This window comes from Clavelina lepadiformis, chromosome 8 (assembly GCF_947623445.1).
Source record: "Clavelina lepadiformis chromosome 8, kaClaLepa1.1, whole genome shotgun sequence".
NCBI classification, from domain to species: domain Eukaryota; kingdom Metazoa; phylum Chordata; class Ascidiacea; order Aplousobranchia; family Clavelinidae; genus Clavelina; species Clavelina lepadiformis.
Window position 1 is genome coordinate 3,265,692 of NC_135247.1, and position 24,751 is coordinate 3,290,442.

The 24,751-nt window shown below is 37.4% G+C and overlaps 4 protein-coding genes and 1 long non-coding RNA gene across 7 annotated transcripts; 2 read left to right on the forward strand and 3 right to left on the reverse strand.

Annotated features, from left to right (window-relative positions):
* Positions 1-1,645: 1,645 nt before the first annotated feature.
* On the forward strand, positions 1,646-8,064 carry LOC143468638 (sodium- and chloride-dependent betaine transporter-like). Its single transcript, XM_076965966.1, has 12 exons — positions 1,646-1,848; positions 2,154-2,285; positions 3,223-3,499; positions 4,616-4,748; positions 4,854-4,988; positions 5,202-5,305; positions 5,427-5,520; positions 5,595-5,738; positions 5,909-6,049; positions 6,169-6,375; positions 6,471-6,638; positions 6,731-8,064. The coding sequence occupies exons 1-12, from the start codon at positions 1,683-1,685 to the stop codon at positions 6,800-6,802; spliced, it is 1,773 nt and encodes a 590-aa protein (XP_076822081.1). The 5' UTR covers positions 1,646-1,682; the 3' UTR covers positions 6,803-8,064.
* Positions 8,065-8,425: 361 nt separating this feature from the next.
* LOC143469816 (ras-related C3 botulinum toxin substrate 1-like) lies at positions 8,426-17,010 on the reverse strand. Its single transcript, XM_076967645.1, has 4 exons — positions 16,758-17,010; positions 16,286-16,485; positions 15,651-15,866; positions 8,426-9,504 (listed from the first exon to the last, which is right to left on the reverse strand). The coding sequence occupies exons 1-4, from the start codon at positions 16,761-16,763 to the stop codon at positions 9,342-9,344; spliced, it is 585 nt and encodes a 194-aa protein (XP_076823760.1). The 5' UTR covers positions 16,764-17,010; the 3' UTR covers positions 8,426-9,341.
* A 1,106-nt stretch (positions 17,011-18,116) lies between these two features.
* Positions 18,117-21,055, reverse strand: LOC143469813 (ras-related protein Rac1-like). 3 transcript variants are annotated; one of them, XM_076967642.1, is made up of 4 exons: positions 20,913-21,055; positions 20,536-20,735; positions 19,588-19,803; positions 18,117-19,477 (listed from the first exon to the last, which is right to left on the reverse strand). In XM_076967642.1, the coding sequence occupies exons 1-4, from the start codon at positions 20,916-20,918 to the stop codon at positions 19,315-19,317; spliced, it is 585 nt and encodes a 194-aa protein (XP_076823757.1). In that variant the 5' UTR covers positions 20,919-21,055; the 3' UTR covers positions 18,117-19,314. The 3 variants fall into 3 exon arrangements, with proteins under 3 accessions (XP_076823757.1, XP_076823756.1, XP_076823758.1); XM_076967641.1 differs by having other exon boundaries at positions 20,610-20,735; positions 20,913-21,034; XM_076967643.1 differs by having other exon boundaries at positions 19,351-19,490; positions 20,610-20,735; positions 20,913-21,034.
* A 459-nt stretch (positions 21,056-21,514) lies between these two features.
* LOC143469818 (uncharacterized) lies at positions 21,515-23,309 on the forward strand. Its single transcript, XR_013119226.1, has 3 exons — positions 21,515-21,856; positions 22,043-22,182; positions 23,112-23,309. It is a non-coding gene; the product is annotated as an uncharacterized LOC143469818 (long non-coding RNA).
* Positions 22,628-24,667, reverse strand: LOC143469814 (ras-related C3 botulinum toxin substrate 1-like). The gene is made up of 6 exons (XM_076967644.1): positions 24,542-24,667; positions 24,285-24,373; positions 24,097-24,188; positions 23,743-23,942; positions 23,173-23,388; positions 22,628-23,005 (listed from the first exon to the last, which is right to left on the reverse strand). The coding sequence occupies exons 3-6, from the start codon at positions 24,100-24,102 to the stop codon at positions 22,828-22,830; spliced, it is 600 nt and encodes a 199-aa protein (XP_076823759.1). The 5' UTR covers positions 24,103-24,188; positions 24,285-24,373; positions 24,542-24,667; the 3' UTR covers positions 22,628-22,827.
* Between the last annotated feature and the right edge of the window lie 84 nt (positions 24,668-24,751).

Genomic DNA, 24,751 nt, shown 5'->3' on the forward strand with positions numbered 1-24,751 from the left:
CTTTATTTCCGCAAAAAGTATTGATATAAAAGCAATTAGTGTAAGACGACAAATATGTTCCATACGAGTTTGAAATAGTTCTATTAACACTGACATCTTGTTGTGGAATCAGACCTATACCAATCTCAAAATTTTCGATTTTCTGCTTTAAATGTTTTCGTTGGGAGTCATCATCCTCGTCAAAAAAAATCTTATAAATTGCAATTAAGATGTTGCAGTGAGTTTTCTATCTAATTCTAACAGATAGATGAAGAAAGTGAAAAGCAGATCTGATAAAAATTAGTTTAGAAAATAAATGTTTGTAAGGATTGATGTTCAACCGGTAAAGACTTCACTTTCTAATTTTTCGCTAAATGGGCACTTTCATTACAGTGTTGTCGAAACATAAACTTGTTTTCATTGCAGTGCAAGATATGTACTGGTATGACAGTAAAAACGATATCCGTGACTGTTGGTTAAATCGTCCGTTGGTTGAACTGTCCGTGGGTTAATGAATCGTCCGTGGGTTGAATCGTGCGTGGGTTGAATCGTCATTGGGTTGAATCGTTGGTGGGTTGAATCGTCTGTGGGTTGAATCGTCGGTGGGTTGAATCGTCCGTGGGTTGAATCGTCCGTGGGTTGAATCGTCCGCGGGTTGAATCGTCCGCGGGTTGAATCGTCCGTGGGTTAAATCGACCTGGAACCTTCAAAACGATGTTTTTAGAAAAAAACTAAATCAGCATGATTTTAAGATCTATATACTTTTCCAAAGGTATTGACAAATTGTATTTCTTGTAACTTATATGTTATATTATTATTTGTATATATTTATATAAATTATATAGGTTGCCTGCCGCCAAACAGGGTTTAGTTGCATAAAATGAATGCATAATTTAAAAAAAATGCAATTTACCATCATAGTAATAAATTTAACAATCAGCCTAAAGAAATTTTTAGATTGACATTATACCGCTGGGTTTGTATTTTTACCTGGCTCCAAATGAAAATGAGAAGGCCGGTTCGTCAATTTAGATTTTATTTCAGGCCGATCACCAAAGCTTGAAAAAATTTCATCTTTTCCAAAACAAAATGTGCGACAACTTTCAGTATCAGATTAAGCAACTTTTGCCGTCATTTAGTTTGGTGACCATTTTACGGGATAAGCCTAAAATCAACAAACTAAAGCAAACAGCAGGCATACAATAACTACAATGCAATAAACTGAACTTAGTAACGCAATTTTTATAGCGTAATTAACAACACCTAAACTTAAACCTAAACCTAAACCCCTAAACCATGCAAACACCAAGTGATAATTTCTTTTTTCTCGAAGTAATTTTCTTCCGGTGATTAGCGGTTTTCGAAAAACTTCTTTCGCAAAGCAAGTGAAAGTTAAATAATTTTATTCTTTTTTTAATTTTTCTTGATAAACACATCTTCATGACTTACTAACACGTAGAAAGCATAGAAGACCTAATTACGCGTAACGCAATTTATAGGACGTATATCAAGTTTACTTTAAATTTGATTTAGCATATATAGTTCTTGCTCTTTCACTACAAATTTTTCCTGTTTTTTGTTTACCCGTTCTACTCTATTTGTACTGTAAACAAAAAGTAAGTAATTTATTTTACTTATAATATCAATTTTATACTGCAGTGCTTTATTGAATATATATAGGTTATATATTTGCATAACAACTGATGGAGGAGTTTATTCAACATGAAGACCTGTTGGTAGTTAATCGGAAAAAGGAAAAACGACAAACATGGAGCAAACCGTGGGATTTCTACATGTCAAGCCTTGGATTAAGTGTAGGTCTTGGAAATATTTGGAGATTTCCATATATGTGCTTTAAATACGGAGGAGGTAAGAGTAATTTCAATGAAACTGAAACACCAATCCTCACATAACAATATCAAAACTGAATTTTGAAAAAAAATCAATTTAAAACTGTTAATATTAAACAAGTATAAAAAATCATTTTTAAACCTCCTTTCGGAAGACCTTAAGAAAATAAAAATTGCAAACAAGATGTTTGCATAAAATTTTATTCACGATTTAAATCAGATTGTTTCCTTTTCCTTTATTACCTTAACCCTTATCAGCATGTCGTTATCACTGTATTACAGATTTACGGTACAATGACTTGATATTACATTTTAATGTCTCAGGTGCATTTCTCATCCCATATCTGCTATCTTTCATTGTCATTGCATTTCCACTGCTCTTATTAGAAGTCTCACTTGGACAATCAGTAGGGAAAGGTTTGGTGGCGTCGTGGGCAACTATACCCATATTTAAAGGTATAATGTTGAACAAACTTACTGACACGTATGGGTAATGCTATAAATAGTTTCTGACTTGATTTAATGTAATTCGCTGTAACTTTTTTAACGATGATAATATGGCGTTTCACACTTTGCATGCAAAGACTTTTCTAAACAACCTAGCCACATAAGCTTTTTACGGTGACAATCATTATCAAGTAAATAATAAAAACTACAGCATATACAATTGATAAGAAGCAGAAAAAGACATGTTGAAAGCACGAGAACCGACGTGGTACGAAGAATTTGATTACAGTAACTTAACTTGAACATAACAAACTTTAGTAACTCAAACTCTCATATAATTTAGTGCAAGGTTCAACAAAAAATGTTTGTACCCAAACCAAGTTTGCATGAAGAGTCCTAGAGTCTAGACATTTTGCATCAAACGGTACGAAAATCGTACGAAACGTTGTATCTGTGACGAGTGTCATAAAAGCGTTTTACTGCGTATGTATATTGTTAAAGTTTATTAGCAAGCAAACAAAGACTATTTATGACGTGTTTCATTGCAAATATTTTCAATCTTACATCAAACCACTGATGGAGCTTCAACTAATGTCGAGTGTTTGCCAACCTTGCCACTTTGGATTTATAGTGTTCGTTAAATCGGCCATGAAAGGATGATTTGGATTATAAACATAAACAAATACATGTTTTTGCTTAAAAATATTAAACAGGTAAATTCAATTCCAACGTTTCATTTTAATAAACTTCATATTATGATTTTTTTTGGCAAATTTTACCAATCGTCGTGGTGGGCCGCATGAATTATTAATTGTCGGTTGTGACCAGGAGAACGTAATTTGATTTAGCAAATTATGCTTCAACATTTCTGAAACAAATTCAAGCAAGCATTAACGAAATATTCTTAAAAACTCTACGTTGAAATATGTTCGTTTTACAAATGCAGGTATCGCCATTGCCAGCGCTGTAATCGTATTTCTTCAAGACTTTTCCTACCCGGTGATCTTGGCTTGGGTTTTCAAGTATCTCGTTTCCAGTTTTTCCTCAAATTTACCTTGGATGAGTTGTGACAATGAATGGAACACTGAACACTGCGTGAGCTCATGGGAACGTGTGATGCAGAATGTAAATGATACGAACAACGCATCGATGATGACAGTTTCAAACGTAACGAACCAAACAGGCGAAATACTTCAAATGTCTTCAGCGGAAGAATTTTGGAAGTATGGTTATTTCTTAACACAAAATAGCAATATGTTTTGTGGTCTTTTCAAACCAAAAGTTATTAAAATTAAATGTACAGTTTTGGAATGGAGTAATTTGCACAGCCTTTGTACAAAGATTAACTTTCTCAGTTATCAATGTAACCAAGATTTTCCCTAGCCAGGAAACTTCCCGATTTTACGGCTAGTCAATTAGCTCTTTTTGCTTTTCTAACTTTGATTAGAATTTGTTTGATAAAAACAACCATCTATCTTCTTTCAAATCCAGACGTAGACTGACCCAACACTCCCTAGAACGTTCCAGCCGAGCGCAAAACCACACAAACACAGATTCCACCGTTGCCGGGCACAGAGAAAATAAACGTATGACGCTAAATACCAATTAGGCCCTAGGGGTAGCGATGTAAGACGTCACAGACTAAAAACATGTGTACATATGAACAGGTAAAATACGTCAGCACGTGAACAAACATAAGAAAACCTGACGAGCATGCATACGAACGACACAATGCGAATAAAAACACAAGTTGACCCACACATTGGACTAAATTAACCTACAAGAGTGGTGCAAACAAACTGTGTACAATGTGAACAATTGACTCCTTAATTGGGTAATTAAAATGCAGTCTATCTAAAACAGGTAACAACTCACACCGTAAACAAGTGACTTACAATTTTGGTGAGGCAATATTAAAATGTGTTGGTTCTAAAACGGGTGCATAAAAATAATCCCGTGACATCAATACTACAGCTATATCGACATCATAAAAGAAATCTTCAAGCATTTTCTTTTGTTAATCCTTTCCGTTACGGAATCCACAAAAAAAAATTATGTTTCATACTTTGATTTACATTGCATTTCTATCGTACTATTTTTAAAACCTGCTAAGAACTGGTTAACAGCATTTGGCAGTTGGCAAGCTATTGCACCATCAATCGACAAACTAGCTAGCGGAGATTAACTATGTAATGGTATACTGCAGAAATATAGACTTAGAAATTAAGAAATGACAAATTAAATCTTTTTTTCTCAGAGGGCTCTAAACGGATCAAGACGATAGAATATAGATCATACACCGTATACTCTCTAGCCCTCACCACATAATTTCATTTCAGTTTTAAAGTCTTAGGAGTATCGAAAGGTCTCCATGAAATCGGGTCCTTAAAAGGAGACCTCGCCCTTTACTGGACTCTTATATGGACTCTGGGATATTTTGCAACCTTCAAAGGAATCAAATGGTCAGCTAAGGTACAAATAATAACATATTGTCACGTATTATAATAAATTTATGTCAAATCATAGCCTACTTTGTCAGATAAAACGTCGTTCATCACAACTGTTTGTACATTGCAGGTTGTTTACGTCACTGCAACGTTTCCAATTATTTTGATAACAATCGTAATGATCAGAGGGGTAACACTAGAGGGCGCGTCCATGGGGATTTACTACTACTTGAAACCCAATATGACACAGCTGGAGAACCCAGAGGTAAAAGCAAATAATGATTATTTATCCAAAGGGATCAATAAAAGTCAGGATTGTTCAACAGATATTGAACTTTTTTGCAGTGTATATATAATTACAAACAACACGTGTAGTAAAATCCAACCAAACTTCTATATATGGTCTTATCATACATGTTTTTGGACATAAACGAATGAGCTGCTATGCAAAAAGAACGCTAATTTGCATGACATTCAGGTTTGGACTGCCGCTGCAACTCAAGTCTTTTATACCAGTGCCGTGTGCTCTGCTGTGCTGACAACTTTAGGAAGCTATAACAAACTCAATCAAAACTTCATCAGGTAAATAAAAATAGCTGGAAACACAAATTATCCGGTTCCGGTCGGATTTCTATCTTCGATTACAGTTAAGCAAAAACAAAATTGAACAAAACACATAAATAATGATTTTTGTTTCTTTCAGGGACGTCACAATGATTTCAATTTCTAACAGTTTTGCCAGTTTTCTGTGTGGTTTTGCTGTATTTTCTACTCTGGGATCGATGGCCTTTCACCAGGTAAGGACAATCTTTAAACCATAAATGATTTTTACGTGTCCTACTGTGCTACAGCGTCTTTATTTCTCCACCAGAACTTAACAATAACTGAGGTTGCTCGATCAGGACCAGGACTGGTGTTCATAGCTTATCCACAAGCGTTAGCTATGTTGCCTCTACCGCAATTATGGAATGTTTTATTCTTTCTGACAATATTGCTGTTGGGATTTGATACACAAGTTTGTAAACAAATATGAGTCAAATAATAACGTAATCAATTTTTGAAAATTAATTTTAGAACACTTTAGCTAAATGTTGTAACAAGCATTCAACTGCAATGGTCGGATATGGGCCGACAATTATTGTTGCTATTATGGTTCGGTTAAAGTTATTAGTGATTATTTTCAAGTTTGTCTACGTGGAGAGCTTCTGTGCAATTTTCATGGACATCTATCCACACTTAAGGAATTTTCATAAATATTCCAGGGAAATATTCCTCGCGGTCTGTAATGTTGGATTCTGTTCGCTTGGAATGATTTTCATGACGGAGGTAATAATGCCTAAACTTAAATCATTTTAATCCATGCTCACTACTCAGTCACATTTTTAATAACCAATAAATTTTCCTCCGATTTTTCATAAATAAACAGTCGTGGACTATATCCACAGGGAGGTGTTTACGTTTTCGAAATATTCAACACATATGGCATAGCAGGCTGGTGCGTATTCTTCATCGCTACGTGTGAGTTTGTAGCAGTTGGTTGGGTGTATGGTGCTGATCGTCACTGGGACGAAATCAACCGAATGGTTGGATATTGCAGGATACGATTTGTGGTTACTTTGGTTTGGAAATATATTGGACCAGCAATTTGCATGGTGAAGTGTTTAAAACAGTGTAATTTGAGCAAGCTCGTCAGTCAATGCTGACAAATATTTTAAGCTTGCCGGTAAATACACAACTTACTTTGCAGATGGTGTCTGTCTATTGCGTGACCGCTCACAGCCCTCTGTCTTATGGAAGCTATGTCTATCCTCCGTGGGCACAAGCAATATGTCATCTTATGGCAACTAGTTCTGCTATATGCATTCCTCTATACGCCATCTATCTCGTTGTTAGCTCAAAGAAACCTTGGTCGCAGGTACAAGGCATATTATTATTAAAAATATGGCTAAAGTAAAATGACAAAATTAATCGTTTACTTGATTTACATTTGTTTTTTTTTATATGCAGTTACGTCGAAAGGTAAATGCAGAAGAAACGAAGCGTGAAAGCGTAATCAGCGAAAAAGAAGAAATGTTGTAAAACCCAAAGTGCATTTTACAACATTGTATAATTCGTTTTGATTAATATTGTATTAGCAAACAATGTATTAATCTAATGTCTTTAATCGTTTAACTTGATTAAAAAGTTTGTAGCGTCTATGATAATTAAAAGCTATATATCTTTACACTTTTTTATATTTTGCACATCAATTTTAGAACTATTTGTTCTAGCGGTAGAAGCATATATAATGCTGCGTCCAATTTCAAAAGAAAAATTGAATTTTTTAACATAGCAAGATTGTCTAAAGTTTTTTTGAAGCAACCTATAGCTTTCAGATTACAGATTACACCAGTTTTCGTACTTTGAAATACCTGTTGTAATTATAGCTTCAATGTCAGCTATGACGGCCAGATCTAATGTAATTTACCCATCTAAAGTGACATGCATATAGGCTACTGTAATTGGTAAAATCTGTTTCCGCAAATTAACTCAAGCGACTGCCTTTTATACAAGCGCTGTACAACAAGATTTTTCCAACAATACCGACATCCACTGCAACGACGTTTATAAACGTCGAATTCTTTATAAGGTCATCTATTTATAAATGTAATTTATTTCAAAACGAACTCATGATTACAACGTGAAGGATTAATTATTGATTATACTAAATTCACATCAGCAGGTACTTTATTTCGAGATTGAAAACGATGCCGTTCTACGTTCTATTTTCAGGTCAACTATACACAGTAATTTCCATTCTCTTCACGCACCTCCAAGATGACAAGCGCAATTATAGTTATTTTAGTCGAATTTTTTTAGTCCATAAGTCGAAGGGAGGGTCGCTCGTGGTTGAAAGCCTTAAAAAGGGTTTTTGGTCTGCACATGCTCGGAAGCGCTCGGTTCCTAGCATGGGAAACACACGCCGCGGATGGACTTTAGCCATTTTTAAAAGACTAACAGAATATTGGTGGCTTATTTTCGGACATACACGGACGTCTTTTCATACGTAAGCACACAAAATTGCTGAAAGAAAGTTTCAGCTTGTACTCATTAAACCACTCCAACTTACAAAGCGTTTTAGAAAATGATAATGGTCTTGTTCTTCTCTGCCTTTCGACATTTCCTTGTCATTCGGGGTCTCCTCATGTAACAAATGTGACTACACTGTGTTTATGCCTATTAAATTTAATCAGTATTTAAGCAATAGTTTGTATTTCGGCACTTTTTGTTTTATCATTTACGCATTTTTGAGTCATTTTTTGGTGGGTTGCTTAGTTTGTTTTTAGTATGTCTCTGTATAGTCAAAAGGGTTATGTCGTTAATGGTTTGCATGCGTTGCGGTTATAAATATTTGAAATTTTGCACTATTGCGTATTAACGTGATTTTTCCTTTTTGTTTTGTGTACATTGTGTTTTGTGTAACGAAACTCTGCGTTTGTGACATATACCAGGAAGGATTCATACGAACATTGTTTGGTGAAATTGGGTGGGTTTGTTGGACATTCACACAAAGCTTACTCAAATGTAGTAAATGAATTAAACTTTGTCCATTATAATGCCACAAATTACATCACATCTAGATCAGATTTTTAAGAGTCCACAAAATAGCTGGAGATTTGTTTTTCTTGGGTTTCCTCATGCAAATATGACAAATGATTTTGCTATCTAAGTTTTAAAATTAAATAAATAGGATCACCACAAAGCACGTTTTGTTTTTGAACTCTCTTTGGTCTTTTCATAAATACTTTTTCACATCTATTATTCTATTATTCATTATCAAGATGATTTGTACTTCATGTATAAAGCAAGTACGATGTATGTGCATAAACACTCTCACAATAACCGGTGTGTAATACAGTTCAATAACACTACACATACTTCAGAAAATCTAACCATAATTTATCAATTAAAAAACCAGCTAATTCACTTAACTTAGCATTTACGTACCACGTCAAATAGTTAATCGTTTGTCACGGTAATCTTGTGAATACAACAACGGAAAAACGATTCTTCAATGACTATGACGTGATACGGTATTCGTCACTGCTGTATGCGTAGGCTGCTACAAGGAAATAAAATCAAGCTACTAAGTTAATCAACATGTCAACTTTAAATGTTATGATGAAGTGACGTCAAGCAAGCAAATAGTTTAGAATTATAAACTAGGCTGCAATACATCAATTTACATGTTTCAAAAAGAACTCAAATATATGATGATGAAGTGATTTTTTCATTAATAGCAGATATTTTATAATCGATGAAAGCAAATATAATTTAGCCTGATCTAAGCTAAAACACACATTTAGAATAGTTTCAGTTTTTGACTGTGCTTATAGCTTTACGTGAATAATATAGCAAGCCTTATGTTTAATGTCAAAATATCAGCACAATCAAACTACAACAAATGCAAACCAAAATAAATGCAATTTTTTATTTTGACATATTTTGTCACAAGAAAATGAGATGGAAATATCTAAAAGGCTTTTTACATGTGTTTTCTTGTTTTGCGGTTTTTTGGGTATTTTGTTATAAACACAATATCTTAGTGAGTACAGTCTTATTTAAATACATTCAAATTTCAGGATATCGCGCAGCATATTTTATTTTCATTTTTTTCTTTTTTTTGAAAAATTTTTATAGCTTTAGCAAATATGTCATGTACACCTTCGTTTGTCATCGATGAACATTCCATGTATTTCGCTGCTCGAATTCTTTTAGACAGTTGTAAGCCTTCTTCGTATCTAAAAGTGTAGACATTGTAGCACACAACACAGACATACATATGTACATATGTAACCAAACTTTCTTTGACCAGGAATCTTCCCGCTCTAACGGCTAGTCACTTAGCCGGTTTTGCCTTGTTAACTTTTAATGGCATTTTACTTAATAAAAACGATCATCTCTCACTGAAACCGAAACGTAACTGCCCACAACCGTCGCCCAGCCGCGCACAGTACTACACCAAACAAATTCCACGCGATGAAGGAATCAACGTGGAACGTAAAACACGATACTAATTTAGCCTTTGGGGTAACTACGTGAGACGTCACAAGAGATTTGATAAAAACAGGTGTACAAGAACAAGTAAAAGAACATAAACAAGTAAAATACGGCAGACCGTGAACATGCATAAAAACAACACAATGCAAAGAAAAGACGGTATATAATGTGGTGTCTACAAAACAGGTGCATAAAAATAATCCCGTGACATCCCCCCCAGACCAGTTCTTTTCCGGCCCCGGAAAAGTTATTCAATATCCGGGTAAAAACGTGTTTGTCTTCGAGCTCGCCGTGGCGGTAGGTTTCTTTCCGTCATGGCCGAAGTGGTCTCGCTGGGAATGGGGCCGTTCTCTTCGAGGGCAGGTTGGCTTGTCTCTATTGTCTCGTTATTGCCCTCCTCTGTGATCCTGAGTTGTCCAACTGCCGAGTCTTCCCGTCCTTGACTACTGGATAATCGCTCAGTCGCGCTCGTATTGATTGATGTAGCCTCGGATTCTCCGGTGGCGGTATCCGTTGAATTTAGTGGTATGAACACCAAACCTTCAAAAGGAGAACAGTGGTTAATGCTATTATCCGGAACATGATCGTACGGGAGTTGATTGTCACGCTTGTCATCACTATGAACCCTTAATTTCATTCTATTAAAATGAACCGTTTGCTCTTTGCCGGCTTTGTCTTTAATAGTATAAGTGGGATGTCGCGCGTTCACTACCGTGAAGGGGCCCTTGTAAGGAAGATGAAATTTGCGATATTCTCCCTGTGGGACCACTGGGTCTTTCAGCCATACTTCTTTCCCCACTTCAATTGGTAGCCCCCTTTGTCGTTGGTCGTAGAGGTCGGCCATCTTCGTTCGTTGTTTCCGTAGCGTTTCCCGCACCGTCTTTTCTGCAATCTTTAACCGCGTTTGTAAATCCTGAATAACCGACGTTTTCAGCACTCCACCGGTCGGTGTGCCCAATAAATCCGCAGGTAAACGAAGCGTACGACCAGTTAATAAGAAATGCGGCGATACACCTGTGCTGTCGTGGACGCTCGCGTTATAGGCCGCCACGACGGCTGACAAAGCTTGATCCCAACTACGTTGATCCTCCTGTACGTAATTTCGTAACATGGTGATGATAGTCTTGTTGTTTCTCTCAACTCCCCCGTTCCCTTGTGGATGATAACTTGTGGTCCTTGTTTTCGAACAACCCATCAATCGTAATAGTTCTTTGAAGACCTCGCTCTCAAAATTCCCACCCCGGTCGCTGTGGATAACATCTGGTACACCATGAACTGTGAACCATCGGTGGAACAAGACGTCCGCTGTGGTTTTTGCTGTTTGACTGCGCATGGGCCAGGCCCTTACATACTTGGTAAATAAATCGCACGCCACCAAGATGTATTGAAAACCTGATGATGTCATAGGTAGGGGTCCCACGACGTCTATTTCTACTCTCTGCATTGCCCTATCTTCCGTGGACGGAACCAACCTCGCCCTTGGCTCGGCCGGCGGTTTCTTGTTCCTTTGACATACGTCGCAGTTTCGGCAATATTTTTCGGTGTCCTGTCTCCAACCAGGCCAATAAAATTTTTCTTCTACTTTGTGGCAAGTTTTCGTCAACCCTAAATGAGCCCCGCCAAGAACGCAATCGTGTAGTGACTGCAAAACAGACAAACGCATAGGTTCCGGAGTTATAAGTCGATAACAGTGTGTTCCCGGTAAACTGCGATTACTATTTGCCCAATAAACAGGGCCGTCAAAAGTGTGTAAACTTCCAAATTGGGCCCATAGATGCTTAGTCATTCTTGACAAGTTTTTAACGTGTTTGTACGGAGGTCTTTTCCCCAACTGTAGCCATCTCAAAGCGGGGGCAATATCTGCGTCCTCTTCCTGTAGATTCAGTACTTCATTCGGAAGAAACCCGATGTTGCCTCTAAGATCTATGTTGTTGACTGTTTGCTTGGAATCTTCGAGGCTTGTTGCAACTTGTTGGTCATGCCATTTGTAGGGGAGGTTCACCTGTGTACCTTCGTTAGGGCGTCGACTCAACGCGTCAGAGTTTTTGTGTTTTTGTCCTGGTCGATGGAGTAGCTCAAAATTGTACTCGGCAAGGTGTTCTATCCATCGAGCGCATTGTCCATACAACTCCTTTGACTGCCATAACCAACGCAACGATGCATGGTCCGTCCTCAGTAAAAACTTTTGACCTAGTAGGTGACACCTATTCGATTTTGTTGTCCAGACGACCGCCAGAAGCTCTTTTCGAGTCGTGGAGTAGTTCTTTTCTGCTTTCCCTAGAGATCGGCTACAATACGAGATCACACGCTCTCTGTCATCTATGACTTGTGACAGAACAGCGCCAATTGCGTTATCGGATGCATCGGTGTCGAGAATAAACGGCTTGTCGTAGTTTGGGTATGCCAGCACTGGTGCGGTACACAGCAAACGCTTCAAAGTAGCAAAGGCGTTCTGATGCTCTTCGGTCCACTGAAACTTCTTGTTCTTCTCGGTGAGTTTGTGCAACGGTGAGGCAATTTTGGCATAATTTGGAATAAACTTCCTATAATATGATGTCAGACCCACAAACTGTCGAACGTGTTTCACGGTGCGAGGTATCGGCCAATTCGCGACTGCCTCTACTTTCTCGGCGTCACACATCACGCCTTCCTTAGAAATTTTATGCCCTAAAAATTTCACCGATTCTTGAAAAAGAGAGCATTTGGACGGTTTCAGTGTTAAACCGGCTTCTTCCAGTCGACTTAGAACGTCGCTTAAACGAGACATGTGTTCCCCGAATGTGCGACCATACACGATCACATCGTCTAAATATGCTAAAGCGCCGCGCCACTCCAATCCATTTAGAACGATGTGCATCAATCGTTGAAATGTAGCCGCCGAATTGCTAAGACCCATCGGCATAACGTTCCATTCATATAACCCCATGTGGGTGGTAAAAGCAGTAACCTCGCGGGACCTGTGATTCATGGGTATTTGCCAATACCCTGAACGCAGATCCAGAGTAGAAAAATAAATGTTACTTGACAATTCGTCCAGGCTCTCGTCGACACGTGGGATTGGGAAACTGTTCTTTTTCATCAGGTCATTTACGCGCCTGTAATCAACACAAAACCTCACCTCGCCCGATTTTTTTCGTACAAGAACAATGGCGCTGGACCAAGGGGATGTGGATGTGCGAACCAAGCCTTGCTTCTCCATTTCCGTGAGGATTTCTTCTACCTTTCGCTTGTCTCGAGGGGGTATTCGGCGATGCGGTTGTCTCACAGGGGCGCTAGTCCCAATATCGACATGGTGTTCTATCAAGTCGGTTTTGCCTAGATCGAATTGACTGGTCGAAAAACACTTCCAATGCTTCGATAATAAATTGAGTACTTCGCGACGTTCACTCTTAGACAGCTTCGTCCCTAAATCTACGCCTTCTTCGATAGCTTGCAAGTGATCACGTTGGGGTTTAAAACGATGTTCTTCTACCGACGCTACGGAGCATCTTTGGTCGGAGTTCACAATGCATCGGTTATTATTGCAGTCGCACGTGGAGTTTAATCTCGAAACTAAAGCGCACGTGCCGGGCTGGTAAACATCACCTCCGCCGAATACAGAGACTGGATGTAGGGTGGCGACCCTGGTTCCGTTGACTAATCTGACTTCGTCATCACTGAAATTAGCCAATCGAATGGGGACCTTTCCGTTATGAACTTGCGTGAGGTAGTTACCCGCTAGTACCCCATATTTATCATTCAATCGGAGATTACCTTCAACTAGTGCCGGAAACTCAACGTCGGGCATCTTAAGCATCGGATCCATACAAAATATGCCAAAAGTACACACCTCAGTGGAAGCGGGGACGATCAGGTCTTCGACGATATAAACCTCGTTTCGCTGTAAGGTCACTTTTCCATCGAGCAGGGGTGTCGACGACGATCCGGCTTCTAGAATTTTGTCTTTGTAGCAGATCCGGCATTGGTGATGCTGGACGAAATCTAACCCAATGATGAAATCTTCCGTGAGTTGATTAACTACGTAGATTTCGCACTCTGTGATCAAACCGGCCACTTGCACTGATAATGTGACAAGGCCTAACACCTGTAGGGCCGTCCCGCTAGCCGTTGTTAACTGTGTATCTAACGTGGGGCCTAGGGTAGTACTCGGATTTTCTGACGAAACTTTATCGAACAAAGTTTTAGACATGAGTGATACGCTGGCTCCCGTGTCTACCAGAGCACAAATGGGCATAGAACACAACATCATATTAACATACTTGCATAACCTTTTCCGGTATTGTTGTTGAGCGGGTGTTGCGGTGGCTGGAGCAGGCGGACGGGATCGATTCCAACTTAACTTTGATCTGTTTACATCAAATGAGTTAGTCCGAGGGTTGTGATTCGTAGCTAGGCTTTGACGGTTTAGGCGATCTCGCCTAGATGAATCATATTTAGACGGATTTGCATTTGAGCGTGGGTTGTTTCGGACCCCACGTGTTTTATCGGAAGAGGACTTACGGTTTCGGTATCGTTGATTTCTTCCTTCAGACGGACCCGGTGCGCGTGGTTTCCAATGGAGGCGATCCACGTCTCGTTGTAAAGTGTTCATTTGCGTTTTCACTGAAGACACAGTTTCGTCAATACTGGAAATCCGGCCTTGAATATTGTCATTAAACAATTTTATCTCGCCACTTATCTTAGCAAGTTCATTCTTCATCAAGACAGTCGCTTCGTCCTGGCGGCTTTCGTCTCCATGTGAAAGTCGAGCGACAGTGAACACGTCTGAACACGGAGTCTTTTCCGAGACGTCCAGGGCAATGGCTCGGGCGCTGGTAGTGAAGAAGTCTCTGCCGATCTCTAAGTCTGCGACTAAGGTTTCCGATATCTTGCGGTTTCTCAAGCCCCGGATCAATGCCAAGTAGAGTACCTCATTTTTTACAGGTGCTTGATCTGCACTGGCATATGCCATGTCACCCTGCTTCCGCAAAGCGTAGACGAATGATCGTGTAGATTCGTCCGGTTCTTGTACCCTATCCAAAAGGCTGTTTTTTAATCTGCTGATTTCCGCCTTTGATCGCCCTGCTTCTGAAGCCCTTTCCACCAACTCGTCGAACTCTAAGTCGTAGACGGAGGCATCTTTCCCTTGAATTTCCCAGACAAAGTCCTTATCGAAACTTTCAATGAGGAGGTGTTTCTTAAAATCTTGATTTGCCCTAACGCTGGCGCAGTAAGAGTTAAAAACTTTGAGAAAGTCTTGAAAGTCTTCATTGGACTTATATCTCAGTGGAGGCAACGTCACATTAAAAGCCATACTGGTAAAAAATACCTTTTTGACTGCGGGATCCTGGCGCGCTCGCCAATTGTAACCAAACTTTCTTTGACCAGGAATCTTCCCGCTCTAACGGCTAGTCACTTAGCCGGTTTTGCCTTGTTAACTTTTAATGGCATTTTACTTAATAAAAACGATCATCTCCCACTGAAACCGAAACGTAACTGCCCACAACCGTCGCCCAGCCGCGCACAGTACTACACCAAACAAATTCCACGCGATGAAGGAATCAACGTGGAACGTAAAACACGATACTAATTTAGCCTTTGGGGTAACTACGTGAGACGTCACAAGAGATTTGATAAAAACAGGTGTACAAGAACAAGTAAAAGAACATAAACAAGTAAAATACGGCAGACCGTGAACATGCATAAAAACAACACAATGCAAAGAAAAGACGGTATATAATGTGGTGTCTACAAAACAGGTGCATAAAAATAATCCCGTGACACATATACGCACGTACACCTAGAGCTACAAAGTATATCAACATTTGCACTACCAACTGTAATACAGAAACTTTTGTTTACGTCCTAAAAATTGGTAGAAGGAACTCATTAGCTCAAAATCACTTACTCGATTGGCGTAGACTCTGCCTTGTGTAACTGTTTGACTGTTTCAGGGTCATTTCTCAAATCGGTTTTCATTCCTACCAGTAATATTATCGTATTTGGACAGTTTTTACGTAATTCTGGTATCCATTTTGCAGAAATGTTTTCAAAAGAAGCCCGGTTAACCAGTGAAAACAATACAAGAACAACATCAGTGCCAGGATAACTTAACGGTCTGAGTCTGCAATGAAAATATAAGGTAATTGCTCATTAAACAACTGTTCGTTGTGTGCGTGGCATAAAAAAAAAAGTTTTTATAATAATTCTGCGTAGTGCTTTTTTCCAGCGTTGCTTCTTTTCAGTTAATGTCACAATGAGAACGAATAAATGCACTTGTTAGTGAAAAACACAAAACTTTCTAAAAATAAACTATTAAGCATATTTCGCAATATCTTGATTTTTATCATGAAATGTTGCACAAGTTTATTTAGCCATGTTGACAACTTTGAATAGAAGTTATAGAATTAATACTATATCAAACGACAAGTTGATCCTTTTTTTCTTCTGGGCAGAAAAAGAGTTGTATTCTATACAGTATTCTATATTTCGTGGCAGCCTACATTAAAATAATACACTTCACAAAGTGGCTGTTCTAAGTACCTGTCGTAATCTTCAGCGCCAGGTGTATCGTATAGATTTAAAATGTATTGTATTCCGTTTATCGTCGCAGGGAAACTGAGACTATCAAAGACGGTTGGCACGTAGGCGGTAAAAGGTTCACCGGTTGTATAAGAGCTGTACAGTGATGTCTTGCCAACGGCACCGTCCCCCACCACAACGATTTTTATAGGCGACGAATTCTAAAACATAGTTTAATTTTGAAGCTATCTTGTATTTTTGAGAAATTTATCAGCTCTAAGTAAAAATAATGACCCTTATTTAAACTAACAGTCGTATCACTGTGAAATAAAAGCCAGGGTCTGTCTCTTGGCCAGGTAAATCATAATTACCTAATCTCAAAACATAATAGAAACGCTCATGCAAGCAAAACGATGACAATCTACTGTTTTTATTTTTTACTTTTTACTAAAGATAACTACACCACAATTTACTGAACAATGCCTTCACAAACCTCCATGGCAAGCTCAGATTCTGTAGAAGTTTTTATATAGCTCTTCCTTAATACTTAAATATATCCTATAGATGCTGTTGTATTGACCTGTATAAATGTATTGTATAGTATGTAGCAGTTCCAAACGTTACGCGCGCTATTTAAAAACAAACTATAATTTGTTTCTATCAAAAAGGAAAAACTGTTAAACTAGTTGATGTTCGATGTGTTGTTTCAAACAACCTTTCACATAGTCAGCTCCTTTCTAATTTTTGACTTGGCTCCTTGCTACTGCGTTTGCTGGTGCAGGTATGATTAATGCTTTACGTTTAGTTGGATGAAATCAGTCAAATAGTAAATATGTTAAATGTTTTACTTAAGATGATTAGTAATTTGAACAGTCGTATCACTACATGACGTACTGACATAGGTTATACTGTGTGTTGCATTAGTTACAACTGCTGTTAAGTCGTTAAAGTTCTTGTCAAGAGTTTTCACCGAACTAATATTTATTGATGTTGTATTTATGAAATTGGCCCGGTACTTCTTTTTTCATATTGAGGTCGACTCAAGTATATTCAGCTACCAATTGCAGCCATTTCCTCCCTTCTTCGTCAGGGGTCTTCAGGTCCTCTTGGCCTATGGGTGGGTGTAGTACACGACAGTTAAAGATGATGGGTTCTGCTGTTTGTGATTCTGCACCGCAAATGCATGATAGTGATGTTTTGAGGCCCCAGCGTTGCATGCATTCGCCAAAACGGCCTACTCCAGTTCTGAGGCGGTTCAGGGTTGTCCAGATGTTGTTTGGCCGGGTACGTAATGAGGTAAACAAGTTTTTTTGTAGAACCGTTCCTCACTGTAACAGTTTTTATTGGTTTTGAATTCTGCAGAGACAATTTTTAGGGTTATAATAAGTTATTATTAATTGTTGGTATAAGACAGGACTTAAGCTTATTGCATTTCACCAAAGCAAGCTACACAAGTGATATATAATGTAGAAAATACATCAGGTTTAATGAATCTCTAATTATCGAAAATTTACCAAAAATTGGTCTTTATCGTGAATCTTTGTAATGTTTTTTAATTCTAAGCTAAATAAAAGCTTTTTTGCATGGAACAGTTATTTAAATTGCATAATGAAATAAAACTTTAATATTAATATCATTACCCATTTGTTATTTATAGAACCCACATGACTGTTTTCAGCAAAAATGCAATGATGAATCTTTTAGTTAATCATCACTCCATATAAAGATTTGTGACGCATAACGAAATTGTGAACTTAAAAGCTGAGTTGTACAACTCAAAAAACATTTCATAACTCCGTATAAAAGTTGCATTTAAAACTTTAACACATCCTCCTAATGCTAAAAGACGAGCTTAGCTAACTGATTTATTGAAGGCCGCCATTGACAAAACAAAAATAATAGACTGAACATTAAGGAGAGATAGTTCAATATAACAATTCAAACTGATTAACTTCGCAGTTTGTGATGCTTGTGTAGATCTGCTACACATTGCTACAGATTGTGTAGATGTGATGCTCTGCTTAGAATCTAAGATTGATGGATCTAACCAAAAGAATAGACCGAGGCCAGAAGTGTCTCAACAATATAGATGTGCATTTGGATCTTTAGAGTAAATGCTATAATGGAATATCACGTATAATACCACGACGACCTTGAAAGAAAATCCACACGCAGACCAAACAAATGATGATGCTCTTATTTTTGCGATTTTTATATATTTTTAACCTTGTAGGCCATAAAAACAGGCTTGTTTAGATTTCTTTGTGGAAGACGTTTTCCACAAATTTTATACAGCTTACTTGTAACTTTGATAGCAAAAAAAGAAGAGTTGATATTATATAGATATTGATAGATTTTACAGGATGTTCTCCAGTTTTACGACTGTTTTGATTTATGTTCACCGAGGTAACTTTCTTTCTAGAATCAGGTTCTTACTAAGTTAGTATCAAACTCGTGTTCATTTCACTAATGGAAAATGCAAATATGATAAAAGTTTCATGCAAACCACACTTATAAACAAACTCAACAGCAAAAATAAAATATTTGTTTAAAACTGCTGGTGTCTTATAAGAATCCATAGCGATGCATCTACTATACTTCAAAAAAAATCTCACCACACAAAGATAGCAGTGAAAAATAGAAACTTATTGATAACCTCCAAGTTGTAGGAAAATGAAGTGTAAGAACTGGTGAGAAATGAAAATAAGTCATAAGTATGACAGAAAAGCAAACTAAAACGTTGACTTCGCCAACAATTACAGCACTGAAACAAACATTACAAGAAAATAATGTTATAATAATAAAGCACTGACGTTTGATAATGCAAATTTAAATAGACTTTATGGTCTTAAAACATTGCTATACCTATAGTTGTCTAATTTCAATTATAAACAATTAAACGAAAATCAGACACAACTAATTCTTTCCAAGTTGATAACTTTTACAAGAAAAAAGCAAATGTTTAAACTTAAAGTTGTTTAAAAGTGTTTTTGTTGATTTGAAAAGTACAAATATGGTTTTCAGAATATGGATCTTCAAATTTAAAGGTTTTAAAATATCTTGCATTGCTTTTTCTCCTTAGGTTTTTCTGGTGTTTGAAAGATTCTTATCGCTTCAGTAAATACGTCATGTATTCCTTCCATCGTCTTTGCTGAACATTCTATGTATCCAGCAGCTTCGATTTCTTTCGATAACTGCAGGCCTTCGCCGTAACTGAAAGTATGCACTATGGCTTTTGTTTATATTCTCTCCATAGTGATCTCTCATCCACGAGATACTAATTTAAATGTTTCAAATAGCATAATTGCTTGAAAATGACTTACCTCACTGGCTTTAACTTCTTCTTGCACAACTTTGCTACTACTTCTGGGTCAGTTTTCAGATCACATTGCATTCCCACCAGCAAAATTTTGGCATCTGGAACATAGTGACGCACTTCCGGGACCCATTTGTTAGTGACATTTCCGAAAGTCTGTCTGTCAACCACAGAGAAAAGGACAAGAAACACATCAGTGGAGGAATAAGATAGCGCTCTAAGTCTGAAACAAAAACGAAAGATTGTTTCGAAACAAACTGTTTATTGCAAAGCTTTCATATCGTTCACTGACGGTGATTCTTGTTGACAAATTCATTTAGATTTTAAACGGCAAACATAAAACCACTTAATTGGTAAATTTGCGTGAAATGTAAATTTTTTTATGAGAGTGCTGAGCCACAAACTGATGCTGAACAGACAATTCTTTTTTTCCATATTATTACCGATGTTTATGTTGTAACACATGTCAGATATCGCTTGCAAACAAAGACGTAATAAGCAACTAAGAACTTAAATCTTTCATAGCAAGATAGACTTGTATGAATTGTATGTTGTACAGAAAATTTAACTTGGTATAGTAGTGTAGCAGAATCTTTATCCTCGGACTGAGAAAAGTATTTGCACGACTTAAACCGTGCGACTCTCGTTTAGAATGGTGTGAATCTCGTTTAGAGAGCTTGCTGTGCGTGCATATTGAAGTAGGTAACGTTTTTGTTGTTTAGTTTTATTTGGTGATTACCGAGTTAAGCACTGTTTACCTGGACAATTGACCAGTTAATACCTTACATTTGGGCATTGCCATAATGGCGTCGCCCAGCCGCCCATCAATTGCACTCGGTTTGCATAAATGCAAATCCTACTTCAACAACCACACTACCATGAACCCACCTTGCCAAAAATCAATACTACGCTAAATGAGATAAAGTACAGAAAAACTAGTATCGTTGTAAAATACCTGTCGTAAGACTCATGGCCAGCAGTATCCCAAAGACTTAAGTCGTATTTTATTCCATCCAAAGCAGCAGTTACCTTGTAATTTTCGAAAACCGTTGGTGGCAGTGCAGTCGAATACACACCAGTCTTGTATGCGACGTACAGAGCAGTTTTTCCCACAAGAACATCACCCACCGCGACAATTTTAATTGATGTCGGTTCCTGTAAGTTTAAAGGGATTTCAGTTTGAGATTTGTGCCATACTGCCATTTTGAAGTCAATCTTTGTACAGCTACAAATGTTCTAAAGTTGTACAACTCATGTGTAAAGATAACAATGATGATTTTATATTACAGTAAGTTCATGACGCTAAGCTATAATTTCTACTGTCTTGCTTACCACCATGAGCGCATACAGCTATTCTTTTTTAAATGGAGGTGAAAGCTTGCTCTTGTTGGCTTCTTTGAAAAAGCCTTTTTCCTGCTAACTCCTTTTCCTATTTTTGCTGTCTTTATTTGCATCTATATGCAAGGTTGGCAATTTCAACCATGAGAACGTTGTTATAACCTAGGTATATGATTTCTGATTTTCAGCACAAAGTTCAACGATACGTTTATGATTTGTCCATCGTGCGTCATCCCGCGATTACGTAAGCAACCTTTGCTGAATATTATCTTGATTCATTATAATACACAAAACCTTTTCGATGTGGTCAATGGATTTAACTAGTCCTCACGTTTGGTTTTCTAAGTAATATAGGTAACTGCTAGTAAAGGTAGTTTTTATTTTCTATATCTCGAAAAGTTTATTTTGAATACACCCTGATAAAAACAAAGTTGTTACAAAAATCGTAACACGAGGATACTTTTGTGAAAAATAAAAATACCTCTGATTGGTGTTTGTTAAAAATGTCAACAAGCACTCAGACGTGTTTGTATTTTTAACAACTACAAGTCAAAAGTTAATATTATACATTCTTATGTTTACAGAAATTTCCTCTTGACGATTTGTTCTGTTCACAATTGCTCACTCAGACTAATTTATTTACACAATATTCTCAGATACATCAATTTGCTACTCGTTTATCTTTCGAAACTAAAAGCACTACATTTATGCCTACTTATAATAAGGCATTATTTTGTATAGTGCTCCGGAAATGTTCATCTTTGACTCTAAGTTCATTTGTCTCATCGTCTTACTATAGTTATTGCGTATATGTGGTATCTTTTGTTTGTTTGTTTGTTTGTTTGTGTTTTGACAGGCCATTAGCGGCGTGTTGAGATCAGGCTTAGACCAATACTTGGAAGGTCATCATTCCACTTCACTGTATTTTCCCTCAATTGGTAAGTAAAATATCCATTAAAAACTACTACGTTTAAAAATTAAAACTGAAGAAACACAAAAAGGTTGTTTCATTTCGAACAACATTGACGAGGACCAACCTAGACTATTACGAGTATCGAGTGCAGACCGAAACAAGAATCCGATTTTAGAATGATGACTCTTCATAGAAAAATCTTTCTTTTAAGGTGTTTCTGAAAGCATTCACCTACATCTTTACAACTCATAAGATGGAGTACTCTTTAAAAGCAAAACCATCACAAACAACACTTCTTCCAGCTAGTGTTTTTGCAGCTGCTTGGTTTGCTACAAGAAGAACTAGTTATTAGTAAGTACGTATTAGCACTGGTAAGGTTTCCTGTACAGTTTGCAATTAATTATTTTTAGCTTCTGTTACTGAATCCGCTTAAATATATGTAAACCAACCTAATGGTTTCGTGCGCTACTGGTAAAGACCAGACAAAACGTTTTATTAAAATGAAATAAAAGCAGTCTGTATGTAATAGGTTAACAGAATATGAAACGATAACTACACTAATTTATCAGCAATGCAAGAATAGCACGATGCAAGAGACACATCCTTACCTATAAAATCATTAACTCTCAAAATTTTTCAAACTTATTCTGTTTTATTTCATCCGCTTCATTAGTAACCTGCCCAAGTAGAAATACCAATAAAGTGTTCTGCTTCCTCTGCCCAAAGTTCATATATAGCGTATACAATGACAGAATGGTTCTTTCATTGTCTCGATCTTAACTTTATTCAACGAATGTAAGCATGTACTCAAAAATAATGTATTTATTCATTATACCAACGCTTTCTTGCGATAAAGCAGAGTAAATCCAAGCAAAGTGTTTTAGAAGCTTTTGCGTTATTCTACAAATTTCTGTAGAACTCGAACTCGAACTCGAACTACGAACAGTTAATAATATAAAATATTAAATACGGAAAAATAAAATTATTAATACGTCATCAAAATATAGCACATCTTTCTTTCTTATTCTTCTTCTTCTTCTTCGCTTCGTCTTGTTTTCGAAAGATTCTGACGGTTTCAGCAAATACGTCATGTACACCTTCCATAGTTTTTGTTGAACATTCCAAGTAGCGCGCTGCCCCTATTTCCGTCGATACTTGGAGGCCCTCGTTACACCTGAAATTACATTCCTTGAATGAAGAGCGCTTTTTTACTCTTTCTGCACACACATGAAGAATGTAGTAAATTAAAGTTTGAGTATAGTAATAAACGTTTTTCGCAGGAAACCAATTCAAACACTAATTGTTTTGGACTGTACGTGTAAGACGATGAAACCCTCATACCCAATGGGCTTTGAGTTCTGTTCGCACAAAATTTCCTTTGAAGCTGAATCATCTCTTAAATCCCTTTTCATTCCGACAAGAATAATTTTGGCCGTTGGACAATGATGACGCACTTCCGGGATCCATCTCGTAGAGACGCTAGCGAAAGAACACCGGTCGAGTAAAGAGAAAAGAATAAGGAAAACGTCAGTGGAATGATACGACAACGGTCTGAGTCTGTAACGAATATGAAAACGTCTCATAAGGACTATTTATTGGAAATTTGTAGTGAAAACAATTTTCAGTAATTTTGCTGTGCACTGGTGGTTCGTTTTTAAGTTATATAAAACTCTGGCTTACTTTTCTGTGGCATGAGAAAGTTTATTACTAAAAGAAGTAATTTTACTGGAGCACTTAATCAGAAATGAGTGCTGCCCACAGCATTTTTGTTTTTTCTGAGCCGTTTAACTCATTTCTAAATTTGTTCTTAATTATAAATTTTAACATTTCATAACCATGAAAATCGTTGCCAGTGTAAGATAATTACTAACCTACTATATTAAAGCGACTTGAAAACAAAAACTATCGCACCTGTCGTAATCTTCATCGCCAGAGGAATCCCAAAGTCCTAAGGTGTATTGTATCCCATCCAAGACGATTGGTACACTATGATGGTCGAACACTGTCGGTATGTATCCCGTAGGGGGTTTGCCTGTTGCGTAAGCGCTGTACAGTGACGTCTTTCCTACGGTAACGTCACCAACCGCTACGATTTTGATTGATTCAAAATCCTGCAAGAAACAACTGCATGTGACGTTAGGAGCTGTTAACAATCTGTAGTATGGTTCTATCCATTGTTTTTTTCCAAAGCTGGAAATGGAAAGAACCTGTGCAAGGTTAAAGTAGTCGGTCTAGTTGACTTATACCCTTACAGCTTTTGTATACCTCCATATTTCGACACGCGAAGAAGTTTCTTCGATTTGTCAAAAGTCGGGAGAAACTTGTTCTTGTTCTTGCTATTGACCAGCACACGCAACCTTTGGCAAAGAGTTGCTTTTACTTCTGGTATGGTTATATATTTGTCCTGCTCTTTTATTGTACTTGCATTTTAAAGCCTTCTATGCGTCATATACCTAGAATGTTGACCGGGTTGCACTGATATGCCGATGATTGATGACCCCGCGTGGCTCGAGTACCTTCGCAATGTTGCAATTTGCTGCATCTGATTCATATATAGTTTATACGTAAGTATATATTCCATTTGTACATGCAATGTGGTGCAACGTTCATTATTTAACTAAAGCAAACATTAACTTTAGGCAACTATCATATATATTCTCTACTGTTTCTTTTCTTGTTTTTTCTACTCGGTTTTGTATAACTGTCTTACTTGGTTGAACCTAGTAAAAGGCAACATCTTTTAGTTATTTCTTCATCTTCCCTGCAGGCAGTTGCTGATACGTTTATTTGTGACGGAATCTGTATTTTTGCTGCAGTATTTTTACATATACTTTAATATGTTTTGATACATTCACCAATACATTGTTGGTTTTGTATTTTTAGACATGTACATTTGTAATGTCAGTTGCGTATCATCGGT

Bases quoted from the DNA above. Each gene is read 5' to 3' on its own strand.
- LOC143469814 (XM_076967644.1), bottom strand. The intron at 23,389-23,742 runs GTGCGATAGTTT...TATTCGTTACAG, and splicing joins GGCGATGAAGATTACGACAG to ACTCAGACCGTTGTCGTATC. The intron at 23,006-23,172 runs GTATGAGGGTTT...ATGTAATTTCAG, and splicing joins CAGAACTCAAAGCCCATTGG to GTGTAACGAGGGCCTCCAAG.
- LOC143469816 (XM_076967645.1), bottom strand. The intron at 15,867-16,285 runs GTACTTAGAACA...TTTTCATTGCAG, and splicing joins GGCGCTGAAGATTACGACAG to ACTCAGACCGTTAAGTTATC. The intron at 9,505-15,650 runs GTAAGTGATTTT...CTACACTTTTAG, and splicing joins GCAGAGTCTACGCCAATCGA to ATACGAAGAAGGCTTACAAC.
- LOC143469813 (XM_076967641.1), bottom strand. From the start codon at position 21,034: ATGCAAATAAAGACAGCAAAAATAGGAAAAGGAGTTAGCAGGAAAAAG. The intron at 19,804-20,609 runs GTAACTGCTGCT...TTTTTGTTTCAG, and splicing joins CGGTTTTCGAAAATTACAAG to ACTTAGAGCGCTATCTTATT. The intron at 19,478-19,587 runs GTAAGTCATTTT...GCATACTTTCAG, and splicing joins AAGAAGTTAAAGCCAGTGAG to TTACGGCGAAGGCCTGCAGT.
- LOC143468638 (XM_076965966.1), top strand. From the start codon at position 1,683: ATGGAGGAGTTTATTCAACATGAAGACCTGTTGGTAGTTAATCGGAAA. The intron at 1,849-2,153 runs GTAAGAGTAATT...TTAATGTCTCAG, and splicing joins GTGCTTTAAATACGGAGGAG to GTGCATTTCTCATCCCATAT. The intron at 5,521-5,594 runs GTAAGGACAATC...TTTCTCCACCAG, and splicing joins GATCGATGGCCTTTCACCAG to AACTTAACAATAACTGAGGT.